The following is a 16,247-nucleotide window of genomic DNA, read 5'->3' as shown; positions in this document are numbered from 1 at the left end:
TAAATATATACAAAATAAATATAAAATAATCTCAGCCTTCCTTTTCACACGTGCCTTATATCCTCGCGATGCGACTGGACCACAGAAGCGACAGCTTGCAGATGCGTATGTACATCAGTGGCACGCTCTGACAGGCCTTCCACCTGGGTCAAACTGTGGCAGTTTGGCCAGTAGGACCACGGAAAAAATTGTTAAACATGGCAAGATCCAAGACTCAGGAATTCACATTTATCTTAGAACGTCAAATTTCTGTTTGACAGTTATTCCCTGTCACAGCAAGAGGATGGGACTGATGCACAATCACCCGCAGCAACTGTCCTTGTACCATAACTACAGCACTATGGACTGGCAGTGTATTTTGGCTGCTTTCCTTGAAAATTCAGTTTTTCAAAAAAATTTATGTTTATACATAAATGTGACAAATGTAAAAGCTGTAGGCAGGTAAAATCTGTTTTTTTCAGAAACAAAGCAATGGCTCTAATAACCATAAGTTTGAACAAAACATACTAGGTGTTTGGGATAAATAATAACTAATGCAAGTCACAGTTTAAAAAAAAAATAGCAATTGTAATTTTAGACTGTAAGGTTAAAACCATCTCCTCTAATTGCATAGCAACACCTGCATCACACTGCCTCAGGCAGCTGCAGCAAGTGAATAGGCTCGGACCCATAAAACACTAGGCAATCTTTCCACGGGCAGCAAAGGGTGGTCAATTCTGATCACCAAGCAAGGCAATCAAACAAGGAACCGGCAGCATGTCATATTTAATTTAAAGAAGATGTTCCAAGGTTTATCTCGAAGAGGAAAGTTGCCTCAACCTCCCAGCTAGAGCAATGTGTTTCCATTTATATGTTATTAAAACAGAAACACGTTGAAATGGTGGGTCTACCTAAACTCCTGCAGAAAAGTAATTAATTAGGTGGTTGCTGCAGTCTAGAGGGAGCAATTTTTACTCACCAAGGTCCCACGCATTCCACAGCAGCCACTTTCTAGGGCCTTGCACAGATTTTCTCCCTAGTCCAGCCTCCAAAACTAAAATACGAGGTTTGGCAGAGTTGTTTGCAAGGGAGCTGTTTGAATGCACTCTTCAAAGTTGTGACTTTTGTATCCATCAAAATACAGCGCCAATTCTTCTGCTGCCCGTACTTCTGTTAATTGGTATGAATTTTAGAAATACTTTAACTAAATTTTTTTCCTCTTGTGTCAGTTGCGTGAGATGTAACTGAGGGGAAATAACCAGTTTTGTATGCTTAAAAGCTGCCAATGGTACAAAAAAGGCTGAAGAAAGCATCTTGCTTTGTTCTTTTGATAGCAGTCTCTTCTGTGTTAGTTGTTACCATGCTACCGTAACCTGGGATTTTGAAACTGGGTCTTCTCTGCCCCCAGGACACCTTGTTCCCTGCAACTTGCCCTCTCCAACAGAGGAAAGGTAAAAAAAAACAGCTGCCTGGCTGCTGCAGTCTGCCTGAAAACATTACTCATACAACTGAGCAAGCAGAGTATTCTACATTCAACTCTGATTAAAAAATAAAAAAAAAATAAAAATTCTTGTCCACCTCTCTTGCTGCAGAACTGAAAATTTTCTGGAGGATGCCTACTGGGAGCAAATTTTCCCAACAGGGACAGATTCAAAGCAGTTGAATAGATCAATTGGTATCAAATGTAATTAGGAGGCACCATAAGTGAGCGGACTATTGAACAGCAGAGGGCAAGCCTGGTTATAGAAACAGGGCTGGCAGCTCTAGCACAGGTAGATTATGCAGATGCAGCGCATATTGCAGATGAGAAAGTGCTTCCTCCCCTCCCCCCAATTTAAGGTCATTCCCTTCCCGGCAAACCAGCTACAGTCAAGCTAATACAAACAGCAAAGCCTTTAGAAAAATTGCAGTTTCATGTGTAGTGGTAAGGTGAGAAAAGAAACAAACCATTAACACTGAGTGTTACAGAAAGAAATGTACATAATTTTTTTTTAAACATCTGAATGGAAAATGCAAGCAAATTCTTAAGGAGGGTATTGTCTTATTAAAGACTCATACCGATATTATTCTTTATGCCTAGAAAAATTTGATTAACACAAGTGATTAGGCAACTCCAATTTTAAAGCTGCGAAAAACAGGCTAAAAGAGCAATAAAGCCATGCTGTGATCTCTAAACCCAATATAATCGGGCAAAGTCAGATCTTTGAGTCATTTTACTACAGCTTTGAATCCAACTGAAGATCTTTTCCTGACCCACAGCCAGGCCAACAATTCACAGAATTAGCGGATAACTTCAACACTCTAAGAAAAAAGTTATATTTCTTCCAAAACTGACTCACCAGTACTTTTGCCATCTAGTGGCCTGTTTCTTCAGGCAAGCACAATGATTAGTTATTAAAAGCCTTTGGTTAAGGCTGCTTCTTTAACATACAGTGGTCAGTATTACACTATTATTTTAAATGAAAGGTTAGAATATGCAATGCAGAACACTACTGCTGACTGGGAGTATCATAGAAGAGAAATTCAACATCTTCTGCAGATACTAACTATCAACATGAATCACCTGTACTAAAAAGGGACGTGACAAAAATATCTTCCCTTTCTTCAGAAGGCCTTGCATCACCTTCAATTAAACCTGTAGCTGGTGTATAGAGAAAAGTAACTGTTTACATCAAAAAATGCATCCTTTGGAGTAACACGGATCTCCTCATTCTCAATTAATTTGGGTCTGAAAGACTAACAAAGCTTTGCATCTTCATGCAGACCTAGTTTTTCCATATGTTTTATTAGAAAAACAGAACTATAGCTTCAATTTGGGTTCTTTTGCTTGCAAAGCTTTGGTTGCTAGCTCAACTCTTTCCTTCAATAAGCTAGCTTCTTCAGCACTTTTTTGGGCTTGTACATTTTTCAGTAAGAAGTGGGTAAGGAAGAGTTTCAAGCCTTCCCGTAGCATTCCCAGTTTGGGGTTGTCAGATATCCTGTAAAGATACAGATCAAAAACAGCATTTAGTCTTCTACTGTTTCAGAAGTTTCTTAATTTTTTTCTTTACCTTCTTCAAATACAGATGTAGAAAAAAATGCAACATATAAAAGGAGCTTTTCTGAAGAGGCTTTCAAATTACCAATAAGTCTACATTGGCTTGGCAAACAGCCCAAACACACTCAACATACAATTGATCCTCAACAATAAAATGCAGTATTGGAGCCTTAGACTTGCTTTATGTAAACAATTACATTACAGCAAAAAATGAGGCAAACACCATGTTTGAACTTCCTTGTGGTGCAGCATTAATGATTGAAACATCATCACCTAATTTCTTCTAACTTTATGTGACATTGTAAATTTAATACAACAAAATCATGGAATCACGGAATAATTTAAGTCAGAAAGGATGTCGGCAGGTCATTTTGTCCAACCTCCTGTTTAAAGTTGGACTAACATCCAGGTGTGGTCAGGCTGCTCAGAGTCTTATCCACCCAAGTCCTAAGCATCTCCAAGGATGGAGATTTCCCAGCCTCTCCAGGCAACCCTGTCCCATATACAAAAATAAGATTTTCCAGACAATGTTGATTTAAAAAAAAAAAAAAAAAATTCCCCCAAACCTTTCCCTCATTAGTATTTATTTATTTTTCCTTCTTACACTAAAGACACCTTCTAGCAAAGACTGCTGGGAGAGTGAATCCCACTGCAAAGATGGTAAAGCAATAAGGAAAGCAGGTCATTACAGAGCTGTGCTCATGAAAATCCTGTGACCAAAATGATACATTAAATATCTGAAAGCCTTATTTTGTATAACACTTCTCACAGTTGTATCTGTGTCGGAGCCTGTACCAACACACAAATGATACGCTTCCCCCCACTCACCCAGAAGAGCTTACTTTTTAAGGGATGGATGGCTGATCTTTGGAAAAGGCACTGTATAATTCCAAAAAAAATAAGCAAACTTCCTTAATTACTACTCACCAAGGGTTCCCTGGAGATCTCTCTGATCACTTACCTCACAAAAATGTCACTAAGCTCTTCAGCATCTGTTTTGATTAACAGCATGCTTAATACTTGTCTCAAGAAACGGACTTTGGGTTTATCTAGTTCGCTGAATTCAATTACCTAGTGGAGAGATAGGGAGAATTAGATTAATTCAAGTATTTCAAACAGCTGAATTCTCTTCTAAATGAACAGCTTTTAGCACACCAACTCACCTCCCATCTATACTGTGTTTTAAGTTTGGCACAATAGAATTAGCCAAGAACGCTGCCTCCAAAAGCCAATCAATAAGGAAGCAGAGAAGTTTCTAAGGAATAACCTCTCTACTAGTATCAGAATACCAGATATAATTTCCCAATTAGATAAATACTTCAGAAGTACCTAGGACAATCCATATAATTGTTTAACACATTTCAATTATTCTTCTAATAAAATTCTATGGACTCCCCATTCTGAAATCCAAGTGCTCAGTAGATTTCTTTCTGGTCTAACAAAAATCAACATTAGCTAAAAAACATAGCACAGAATCCACTGACAAAGTCTGTTAATGATGGGGCCTTAGTTCCAACTCTGGATACTCTAAAGAAAATAATCTTACAACTGCTCTGGATATAGAATTGTAGACTTTCTGTACACCTGGGTCACCATAGGTTCCCCTTTCCCCGAATCATAGCATTACCATGATCAATGGGGTTAATTTGGTAATTTTAGAACAAGTTTTGTCTTAGCTTATGGCCACAAACATCTAAAGTACCAGCTAGGTAACAAAGAAAATACATTTTCCATAGAACTAGCAAATGCAAGGAAAACCCAAAAGTATTTTGAAAAGAAAACACACCAACCTTGAGAACTGAAAGTGGCAAGGATTTTGTCCTTAATAAGTGAGCCAACAGTGAAACCAAGTTGGAGATGGCAGCGGCTGACAGATTTTCTAACTCTCTGATTTTGTCCCAAATACTAAACTGAAATGTCACCTAGGTGTCAAAGGAAAAAAAAAATATCCTACAAATCAAGTGACTGTTTAACCAAGTAACAACATAACAAAAACTTTCGACCTTCTACTCTTTATGAGCCCACTGTTAATTAACAGAGATGCTTGATCAGACTGTTCAATTCTTTTAAAATTCATAAAACAGAGGAAAGCAAACCTTCTGCAGTATTTTATTTCCTATTCAGATCTGACCATGAGTATGCCTCACTGAACGCATAGCTATACCAGCAGAATTTTTCCTCAGGATCAAGATATTAACAGGCATGCATCCATTCTCAGGTGTTTAGTAACTGTCTTCCTAACCACAATAATGACACTAAAACAAAGTAGAAACAGGTTTTTCTTCACCTGAAATCGTCTTTCGTATTCACAAAACTTGTTAGCCAAAAATGCATAGAAGGGATTATATGTCTTCTCCTGTAAGCAGCAATAAAGGATAACATGAACAATTTCTCTCTCCTGCTGATCTTTCAGTCCAAGCCTAAAATTTAGCAAGAGAATGAGAATCATTTAGTACGGAAAAAATTGCTGCCACAAAGCAAGAGCTACAGTCAACATCCCATAGTACGGCTTAAAAAAACCTCCAACCACCACATTAAATTCTACTTGTTAGAAAGTTCTTACAAAGTCTTTAAAACACTGAATCGACTCAAACCCTTAAGACTGTGGGCTAAATCAGTATCCTGGTATGGCAATATGGAAATGCTACTATATTATCGGTGTTAAAGGAGTGGCTGAAAAAGCAAGACCTCAATCCATCCAAGAAGTGGAATGATACAAGTATAATTACCCCCTGGGGAAGGGAAGGTAGCCCACTCCATGTCTGTAGCTCTCCATGAAGAAAAACAGAGGAGGGCCCTGTCATCATGGAGTCTTGTGCCTTTGAACATAGCAGTAGTACTGCAGCAAGCACTGCTGCATGGTGTACCAATACAAAGGTTAAATAGTGAAACAAGAACTGTAGGACCCTGTTGTGGTTATCTCACACTGGTATCTATGGTCACAGGAGGAAAAACAGCCCTCGGATCAGTATAAGCCTATTTAGAGAAACATGTCCAGGGCCCTTCACTTCTGTGGTACTTACTAGGGATAAGAGAATATTTTAAGATGTTTTCCCTACTTGGTGATATGAATCTTTTCATCTCTAGGTCAACTCCATGCTACATAATACTTGAAATTCATTATTGTTTGACAGTAGCCTAAGAGGATGCAGTCAGTGATTTCAAACCACCCTAAAAAAAAAAAAAAAGCCTGAAGAAAACAGTCAGTATCAATGAGTACTTATGTTGGCGGCCTCAGAATAAAGGCCAAGGACTGAACAACTGACCAGTCTAAAAGAGGGCTGAGACACTTTGGCAGGGAATGGTAACTAACTCGCAATGCACCTGTTCTGTGAATAATATGATTTAGCTTCCAGGGCTGCCAAATGCTTGGCAGCATTAAAACCAATTAAAATGAAAAATGCTTCGTATTATAATCTGAAAAATGTCAAACAAAATTCTTTTCATTGCTTCAAGCTCAAGTTTCATATGACATTAGTATAACTCAAGTGTATTTTCTAACTAAGTTTGACTCCACTGGAACTTGCTCTACAGTCTGTAGAGTACAGTTTGTTATCGCTTGAGTCTAATATCCCTCGTTTGTATACGCCTCCAGACATCTGCCATTGCATTTGATCACAGACACATACCAGATTAACAGAGAAAATATTGTCTTTCAGCCAAAAACCCCCAGAATTTAAGGTTTTACAATATGAAAATCTGGAATGATTTCTAGGCTGATTGTTAATGAGTGGTGAAAACTTAGAAGTCTGCTTCTCCAAAAGAGACCAGCACTGTAAGTGCGTGTCTGTGATATAATTTGCTTGCTCTCCCATCAGCCAAGTGCTATCTGATTTTACTACAGAGCAACAAAACTTTTTTTAAAAAATACGCAGGTTTTCAGCCACCGGACATGCATTTAATAGATGACTTGTGAAGTTACATTGCGATCACTAATCTGGCACACTCTCCTTTTGCTTGTTCATCATCACTTCTATGATGACTTGCTTATTTAGGAAGTATTCATGTCACCAGATGGTTGTAACCAAGTAAATCAGCACTTTGATGTTCAATTTTGTTCTTACTTTCGCTTCTTCACAGACCTAGCAGTACTTTCTCTTTTCAGACCTAGCATTCCTAGACATCTAAATTTAAGAGTCAGGGTTGTCTTTCATTGCTGAGCTTCACCATAAATCTGTACAGATTTCATAAGACTGATAATCTTAGATAAAGAATCTCACCTATTAAATCATTCATGAGTTACAGTATTCCCATGGACTTGTATGTCTTGATCACTTTAAGAATTTCCCCCTGTATATGGAATCACTGCCTCTGACGTAGATTGTTTATCACCAGCAGAAGCCTGCCTCTGACTAGGCTAGTTATCATCAGCTGAAGCCCAAGACCACCATTGCCTTTAGATGAAAAATAGCAATACTCAAACACAACTTCTAAAAGTCAGTTCAAACGATTTTAGTAGATACAGTCACATACTCGCTATCCTGAACTACACACCACATTACAAGAGGATATCTAAGACTTTTACAAGTTTCAATTTTTCGTAGGAAGTTTCTCAAATTCTTCATCTCTATGAAATAACTTAAAAAATTGCCTCTTCATCAAACTTAAGAAGCATTCATTCCCCCTCATGTGTGAATCTGTGGTTTGTGAAGGAGGTACGGCCTTTCAGCTGATGAAATAGACCAACTCTCACTCTCTTCTCTTTGCCTCCAGTGATGTTCCCAGTCCAAGTCCCTTTACATTGACGCTTCTGGAATCACAACCTGAGCCATTTCAGGGAGCTGTTCTGGCTTCAGACTAATTACTTTCTTTTGATGTAAGGAGGAGAAAGACAAGCAGAACTATAGCAGCATGGTTTAAAATGGTTTAAATTACCATTTAACCACACCTCAACTTTGCCATAGATCTAGCAGCAGACGAACCAACAAGCGCAGTTAAAATATTTCTTCATGTATTTCTCAGGCTCCTCCTCATGAGACTGACATCAAACATAGGAATATAAATTCCCATACACTCTGGAACGCACATTCACATTAAAGTTAATTCCTTCACTGAAAATTCTGTGTACTTTCCATTATATTCTGACAGATGTGGGCAGATTTGAGAATTCCTCTCTGAGTTTGGTGTATAAAAATCAGTATCAACACACACCAAGCAATCTGCAGACAGGTTTTTCTGCCAAGCTGTATGTATACAGATTTGTATACTAGTTTAAATAGCACAGATGAGAGTCAAGGATCAATTTGCAAATTGAACTAGCAGGTCTTGGCAAGAACTGCAGCACCAGCAGCTAATTTCTTTTAATTGAACAGGCCATATTAAGATATTGGAATGACTCCATCACAGTCTTAAATCCAAGCTGTGTTTTGCAGAAGTGGCATTTAATCAAATATTAGTTGACTTTATTACAAAGTCTGTTTTGGTTTGGTTAGCAAATTAAATAATTGCATGCCATCCTGGTAAGACAATTCCCTTGAATTACAAGGCTGCAACAGAAAAGTTCAGACCTGATCTCTCCCCTCCCAGTTACTATAGACTTACAATTAATATTCTGACAAACACAAAGAATAGCTTAGTTTTAGCTTTTCCCTGATCACATCTTCTTCTAAAGAGCTGTTTGCAAAGCGGTAAGGAAACTGGTCTTAACATGAAATGTGACCCTGGAGCAAATCCAAAGCTAATAAATTCTGCAAGAGGGAAGTGGAGGTGCTAGAACACTACCAGGTCATGCAAGTATGGACAGAGACCTACAAGATGGCTTAACAAGGTGGCAAGAAGTAAAGGAAGTGGCAGTAGTACGGAAATCCAGTGACTCAACCAAGACATGTTCTGAAGGCGCTTCTGCTCTGCCTCTGTAAGGAAGCAAGCCTGCAATAGACTTCCATCTGCTAGACCGGGATGCACATCTTCAATGCAAAAAGATACAGGCTTCTTAAGTCAAAAGATGCTGTAAATCACCGTTATAGATATGAGTGACAATAACAGGGGCTGCTCCTTTCCTCTGACAGTCAATTCTGCCTGCCCCCTACTAGTCCTTACACCAGGGTTTTGTCCCCTCTTCTACCCTTTTACCCTACATGGATCCTTAGCTATGCACTTTAATTGTATTATCAATTAAGTACTCTTAAACCCAGACCAGCAATGTTATTTTTCCAATCCAGCTAATGCTATTCTTAGTTCTAGGCTGTCTTCTGTGCTAGTCTGTACTTACTTGAAAAGCTTTTCAAAGGCATCTAGGAAGTCTTCACTTGTCATCAAGACACAAAAAATACTTCTCCTGATATCGGTGTTCATTCTCTGCTTACGAGCAAGCTCCATTATCTTTGAACTCACCTGAAAAAAAATTAAATGCTATTTTATTTAAGCTTGCTTTAAAAAAGCTATTTCTGTGCAGCCTCCAATAAGACCATTAATGAAGATCTCCAGTAAACTATGAAGCATCAATCCAAAGGTCCTGAGTTTTTGTCCAGAGGCATGGGCATCATCAGGAGCTTTTTTAACTAGGGAAATATATTTTAATGCATTTTAATTGTGCCAATTATTTTTAAGACATGCTTCTCTAAGGCAAGTCACCATGACCATCCCAGCACACTACTTTTAGAATCAGTTTAGATATATGCCACCCATGGATAGACATTACCTGTCAGAATTCATACTAGCAAATCCACTTTAGGTCAAGTCTCTTCTTCCACTTACATAACAAGTTATTTTTGCAATTCCACAGGATAAGAAAAAACAAGCTATACCATAATATTTGCAGTAACAGCCCTTATGAAGCGCATGAGTACAACATTTTGAAAAATGTAAGAGCAGAATTTACAGTCCAAAAACTTAGTCTTACAAGAGTCTGTGAAGGTTTTTTTGGTGGGCTCCGAAACAAACTTATTCACCTGTATGAAGAATATTCAAAAGATCATGAACACTTAGACTTACAACTAGCACTTCTTGGATTTACCTTTCCTAAATGCAGTTTTTGCTGAGGCTTGCTGTTTGTATCATTAATCATTGGTGCTCCACTCCAGGATGACCCTACGATCCACCAGCGACCAACCTGATCAGCACTGAGGAGAGATTCCAGGGAGACTCGGAGCTGAGTTTCTTTTCCAGAACCACTGTTGTGAACCTTGAATAACAAAATACAAAAAACCCAAAAGCTTTTATTTGAAGGTTTCTTTTTAAAAAACAAACAAACAAAAAAACCCCAAAACAAACAAACAAAAACCAAAAGAACAACGCCCCCCCGCAACAAATACTTTAATTAATTACAATTACTTTAAAACAAATAACTTAATCTCCATAAAGGTCTTCATACGCTCTCCCCCCACAGTCTTTAGTTTCAGTCAGCAACGTGAAAAGAATTTACAAGTTTCCCATATGCTCTAATTTCTCAAACACAAAAAGTTGCTTAAAGCTACATTTAGAAGCTCTTGATTTATGTAAAAAAGAGACAATCAGTTAAAAAGTAGCCATCTTCCAATCACAAAACTTGATTAGAATTCAGACTTGATGCTGACATTGAAAATCAGTTGCAGCATCTTAAAATCTGGTCATGATTTTCCTTTTGAACACTTGTGGTCAAATAAAATGACATGACAAACTGCCTTAAGTTTTGTATAATTCAAACAACACAAAGTTTAAACTCTTCAAACAAAATACGAATTTGCAACAAAAGAGGCTAGAAGCGTATTAAGAGGACTGTGAAAATTTAAGAGAGGAAATTCTACAGATCTAGGTTACCTAGCTTATTTTTGCCTGGCCTATTATCACCGATGTGCACATCCTGCATTTACAAATTTCTGCAAATAAGATGCTCTAGGCGTTGTAGACAAGTATTATTTTCAGGTTGGAGATAGAGGGACTCTAAAACCAGATTCAAGTCTTGTGAAAATGAATTCGTTCTCAATCCAAAGAGACAATTACTTTCATGCATCTTATACTGGGTTGTTCTAGACAAACTGCCCTCTCTCCTCCAAAAAAAAAAACAAAACCAAAAAAGAAAAAACATCCAGGTTTTCAGAAGTGTTAGACTTCCAAAATAATTCTGGTGAAGTGAGGAGCGGGTGCCTGCATCCAAAATCTACGGAAAAAAGAACTTGTCATAATGACTCATTTCTTCTGCATAATCATTAAACACCCCACAATCTCTTTTTCAAGTATAGGACTTTGAGGCAAAGTCTTTGGCTAAGTATTATGTCCTTTCTCAAACTGTTCTGCAGAAGGCTGGTTGACTGCTGACTAAACTTGGACACAGGAGATAATAATTAACGATCTAAGAAGCGATTTTTGTCCGCAAGAGTTTCAGACTGTTAAACAAATTAAAAAATACTATAGCCCATCAAGCCAACATACAATACAAATAATTACTTCTGGTTTAAGAACAGCTATACTGCATATGTCAAGAAAGTTCTCACCAGTGTTCTTTGCAATTTGCGGAGTTTTTCAACTGGTTCAGGATCATAACCAGGAATCTTACGCATGTCATTATTCCTTAATGCTAACATAGTCTCTAGCATAAAACGAACCTATTGGGAAAAGAAATATTTCTGTGGATTATGTGCTGTGAGTTTCTTTATTAAAGTAGAGAGTGTACTTTGAAATTACTATTCTGTGAGAATAAGCAGCTCAGCTGGCAATATATATCAAAATTTAGATTACATGAATACAAATAGAGAGAAGGATGTTTACTTTAACATGTTCAGCCTTCAATTCAAAGCTTAATCTGCTGAACACCATGCCTCAGTGGCCATTTTTTAAAGTGTACATGAAACAGAAGCACTGTCCATTGCATAAGACATAAAACAGTTCTAGTCTCGACCATTAGAAGCATTTTGGTGTCTGTGTCCTAAGAACTGATAGACAAGAAGAATGCAAACAACTGAATGCAACAACTGAACACTAACGGTAACTTAGAATCTAAATAGAGTGCATCAGAAAACATTTTGGTAAATTAACACATGTATCCAAGTGCTTATTAAAGTCTATTCAGAACAGAAAATCTTTAAAACACACACACATACCCTAGTCTGATCCTGAAGTTTCTTCTCTGCTGTGTTTGCTTTCCTCTGGGCTTCAGTGATCAGTTCCTTCAAAGCCAACGCATCATCTTTTCTTAAGGAAAAGCCCACATTTTTCAGAAGAAACAAAATCAACTCAATCTCTTTTTCAGTGAAAGCACTAACAAGCTTTTTCAGAATATCAAAGATCAGCAGGGAATGAACCACATGGAAGTTATACAGATGAGCAATCAAGGCAAGCAGATTTTCACATTCTTTCCCTTCAGCATCACTTTTACAGAGTTCATCAAATTTCTTCACCACGGCTTCCAAAAAGTGAGCACCGACCTGGCAATAGTTCCATTAAGGCAGCAGGGGGGGAAAAATCCAGCAGTTAACCGTAAGTAGATTTTACAGACATCTGTAAAACATTCATTTTTGGGGCACTGCCACTATTAATTTTAAAGAAATATTGTCACTCCTCTCAACCAATATGGATGTTCTACATTTACATATACAAATATCTAAGTGGTGTCACATTTTCTGAAAGTGTATGTTATTTACACTTCATATATGCTATCCAGTTGCCTTTTAAAGTCTGTGCAAGAAGAGCAAATGTTATGAACTTACAGTACACATACATCAGAATTTGTTTACAGAATTTTCATGGACACATATTAGCATCTTCCCAGCTGTCAGGCTAGCATGCTGTTACTGCTAGTCATTCATCCAGTAAAAGCTGCATGTCAGAAACCAAATGCATCACAGAGTTCAGCATTCCAGAATAAAATCCTTAACACGAGGGTAAAAAATAATATTGTAAAACAACCCCCAACATACCAAGTTTTCACAGTTGCTGAGCATGAGCTTAGGCTGATTTTGAAGTCAGGATAAGTCTCAGCCATTTGTCAGTGGTACAGTTGGGAAAAGAAATTTTGGAATCTCTGTGTTTGTGAAGAGAGAACCGATGCTAAAGATTGGAATTAGAAAGCATATCAAAATATAGGTAGGTAATGAACATTACTGCTGAACAAGACGCCCCCCCCGTTATCATGGTGCTAACATTTCCTGATGGTTGGTATGAAAACTGGAAGTCCCAGGAGCAGCACTGACTTGCATTACAAACCAGCTTAGGTTTTAACTATCCAATGATCATATTGCACAAATGCATAAACACAATTACTGGAATCCCAACTTCTGCATTGCTCAAACTAATCTTAAATGCAGCTGTGCTATCACACTTTCGTGTAATGCATATTCTACATTTATTTTACAGAAGAAATAATAGGGCTTTATGGTTTAATGCTACAGTCTTAGATTCAAAGATGCTATGTAAGAGAGTCGGTAGTACAAAACACAGTCTGGATATCATCTATTTCTAACACCTATCAGTATATCTAAAACCTAATTACTAGGTATTCTCCAAAGTTTCAACTTCTAAAAAGATTGTGTTTCTCTTCTTAAAACAGCATTGTAATATTACATTATATTTGCAGTCAGAACTGCCTTTCAAGCAGCAAAGAGGAACAAAAAAAAAAATTTAATAGCAAGGCTGCATGGAAAAAGCTGCTGTAATTGCATCCTGATATTTAATATGGTTTCAGAGACTGCATTCAGGTTACTATATGACAAACTGAAGAACTTGCATCAATGCATCTTTTGCATTGAGATGTAGAAAGAAAATGTAACTTGATGGGAACATGGCTTCCTGAGAGACATTTCACTGAAATCAGCTAAAATCTTCCCTTTGACATCAGTAGTTTCAGCGTCTTCTTAACAGTAAGCAAGAGATATTTTATCTCAATCACTCATCACGCTTAAAAACACAAAAGAAAAACCTCCAAAAAATTTGCCATGCTTTCTGAAGTTTTTGATATTCTGGAGTCATTGATATACCTAGTTAATTCCACTGATTATTTGCATGATTAGGCTTAAAAAAGGACTTTTTCCATTGACGTAAAAGGATTTCTGTAACTGTAGCACTTTCCTTATCTGAATACACATCGTTCAAGAACAATACCCTCATATACCCAAGAGAACAGAAATGGATTAGTGTAATTAAAGAGGAGAAAACTTGACGCTTAAAAAATTCAGTTTTATGGATGCAGAAAGATTTTCATGAAGAAACTGATGTTTTTATAATTGACCAGTGGTAACTCATGGAGGAAATAAATTAATCAGATAGAGCAACAGACTGGTCCCTTTCACTTGTGGACACCTAGCAAATAAGCTACAAATACTGATGAAATTCAACTAGAGATGCTTTTTAGTGACACACAATCAAAAATTAAAAGGCAATTCAAATAAAATATCAAGGAAAACACTCTACAATATGTATTATTAAACAAAATTAGTCCCAACCACAAGAATTACCTCAATTCCTACATTATGATGAAGAATGCTGACCAAAAGGACATGCTCCATCATCAGTCTTGCAGGCATGGCAACTGCAGTAACACAAGCATTCATGAGAATATCTGTCAGAGTTTCATTCATGTCCTTTCTGCTGTTGGCCATGTAGAGCTCTTCCATCTGTCCACTAATGGAGGACAAATTCGGTTCACTCAATCTATTGAGAAACAAAATCCAATGTTCACTTTTTCTTCTCTTTACACAATTCCACAATTTTCAATTTACCCAACAACCAACCCATTCTTTTTAGAGAAACTAGCTTGGCTTAAGAAGAAAGATTGAAAAGATGACTGGAAGGGACCTTTTGTATTTTGCTGTGTTCACTAAACTAAAAATATACAACATATGTTTAATTCTGGGCTTTTTTGGGAAAATATTTACATGTAAAAACATTTACAAAGCACTGTCGATGTGCTTACTGTCACACTGAACAGACTTATTAAGAAAGCAGGCACTGTTCTTAGCAGTTTTAACTATGGCACATCACAGTCTTTGGCAAAATTAAGTACGAAAATACCTCATACTTTTCTAACATATAAGGTATATCAAATTCTAAATGACTGAACAAACTGCATACTGTAGTCTGCATTTTACAGATAACATAGATAAAAGAAAACGCCAATAGATTTCTTATTTTAAAAATACTCTAAAATTAAAACACGTGGAAGTGTTAATTACTTTTTCTGTTCTTCAGTAGGTTGAAGTGTTGCTCCTCCTCAGTTGTAGTGTTGGAGAAATTTAATTTTATTTAATTAAAAAAAGAAAATCATGGGGTTTGGAGGGGAGTTATAACTCACTCTATGAGTTTTTTTTACAGACATGCTCCAACTGACACCTAGTGAATTATGCCTAACACTTGCAGGCAACTGCTGTGTGGAATTCAGCCCAATCCTAAATTTATTTTCTAGATTTTTCAACTTCTGTAACGACCAACTTTGAAGAATTTATATCAACAAAGATAATTATTATTAAGGATAGCAGACATGATTGCCAACTTAAAATCAGTTTGTGAAGAGAAAAGTCACATCCTGGCCACTTTTCTTTGAATGATGAGCACTGTCACATCGAATCAGAAAGATTAATGACTTTCCTTATTACATTACCTATTAATGAGACCATTCACCATTTTCTTCAGCCTTCCCAATTCTTCTCTTTTCTTGTCATCTAGTGTCTCCTGAGCTTTCCTTACTTGAGGGGGAACATACTTTGTAGCACTGTGATTATGACTCTGACCAGGAAAACAACAAAGAAAGATACCAAATGAGACTTGTATCTTAAATATTTGAACACATATATAAAATTCTAGTTGGTTAATATACCAAACTTCTAGTTAAGTATGTATTTTACCATCTAATAACTAATGCCAAAGGAACAACTTCATACAGAGAAGAAGCATGCAACAAGTTATCGCTTATGACCAACCTGATGGCAGCAAAAAACCTCTTCCCTTTACATGAAACTTTAAGTTATTGTTATTAAAACTTGACATCTTAGGTCTTGGTTTAACCAGGTTTTATCAGCTGCAGACGTACTAACAGTTTAAGTTAGTGCCATGCAGGCTAAATGACCCGTTTGGCCTCCTCTCCTCCACCGTGCTACAAGACCTAAGGCAGGCAGAACCTCTGGGATCATCCAGAAGTAACACTTCAGTTTGCAACAGATATTAATTTTAACATAAGCTCTCTTTGCTCTTAGCAGAAGTGCTTAACCATGTTCTTAAACTCTACAGCTGGGGTAGTGCCACCGTTTTGTTCCTTTTATTTGCTGATCTCATATATAGAAACAAGGCCACATGCCTTGCGCTTTAGGGTATTATCTGCCAGCAT

The 16,247-nt window shown here is 37.3% G+C and overlaps 1 protein-coding gene across 1 annotated transcript; it reads right to left on the bottom strand.

The window, feature by feature from the left end:
* Window positions 1-2,779: 2,779 nt before the first annotated feature.
* NOM1 (nucleolar protein with MIF4G domain 1) lies at window positions 2,780-15,649 on the bottom strand (the record flags this gene model as incomplete). Its single annotated transcript, XM_009579479.1, has 10 exons — window positions 2,780-2,957; window positions 3,978-4,087; window positions 4,807-4,938; window positions 5,304-5,436; window positions 9,228-9,349; window positions 9,972-10,139; window positions 11,428-11,538; window positions 12,034-12,357; window positions 14,383-14,578; window positions 15,525-15,649. Coding segments are annotated over 10 exons (1,599 nt in total), but the record flags the coding sequence as incomplete, so codon positions are not given.
* Between the last annotated feature and the right edge of the window lie 598 nt (window positions 15,650-16,247).

The sequence above is a fragment of the Fulmarus glacialis genome, unplaced genomic scaffold (genome assembly GCF_000690835.1).
Source record: "Fulmarus glacialis isolate BGI_N327 unplaced genomic scaffold, ASM69083v1 scaffold39836, whole genome shotgun sequence".
Lineage (NCBI taxonomy): Eukaryota > Metazoa > Chordata > Aves > Procellariiformes > Procellariidae > Fulmarus > Fulmarus glacialis.
Note: the sequence above shows the minus strand (reverse complement) of the source record. Positions and strands in the feature narration are given on the sequence as shown.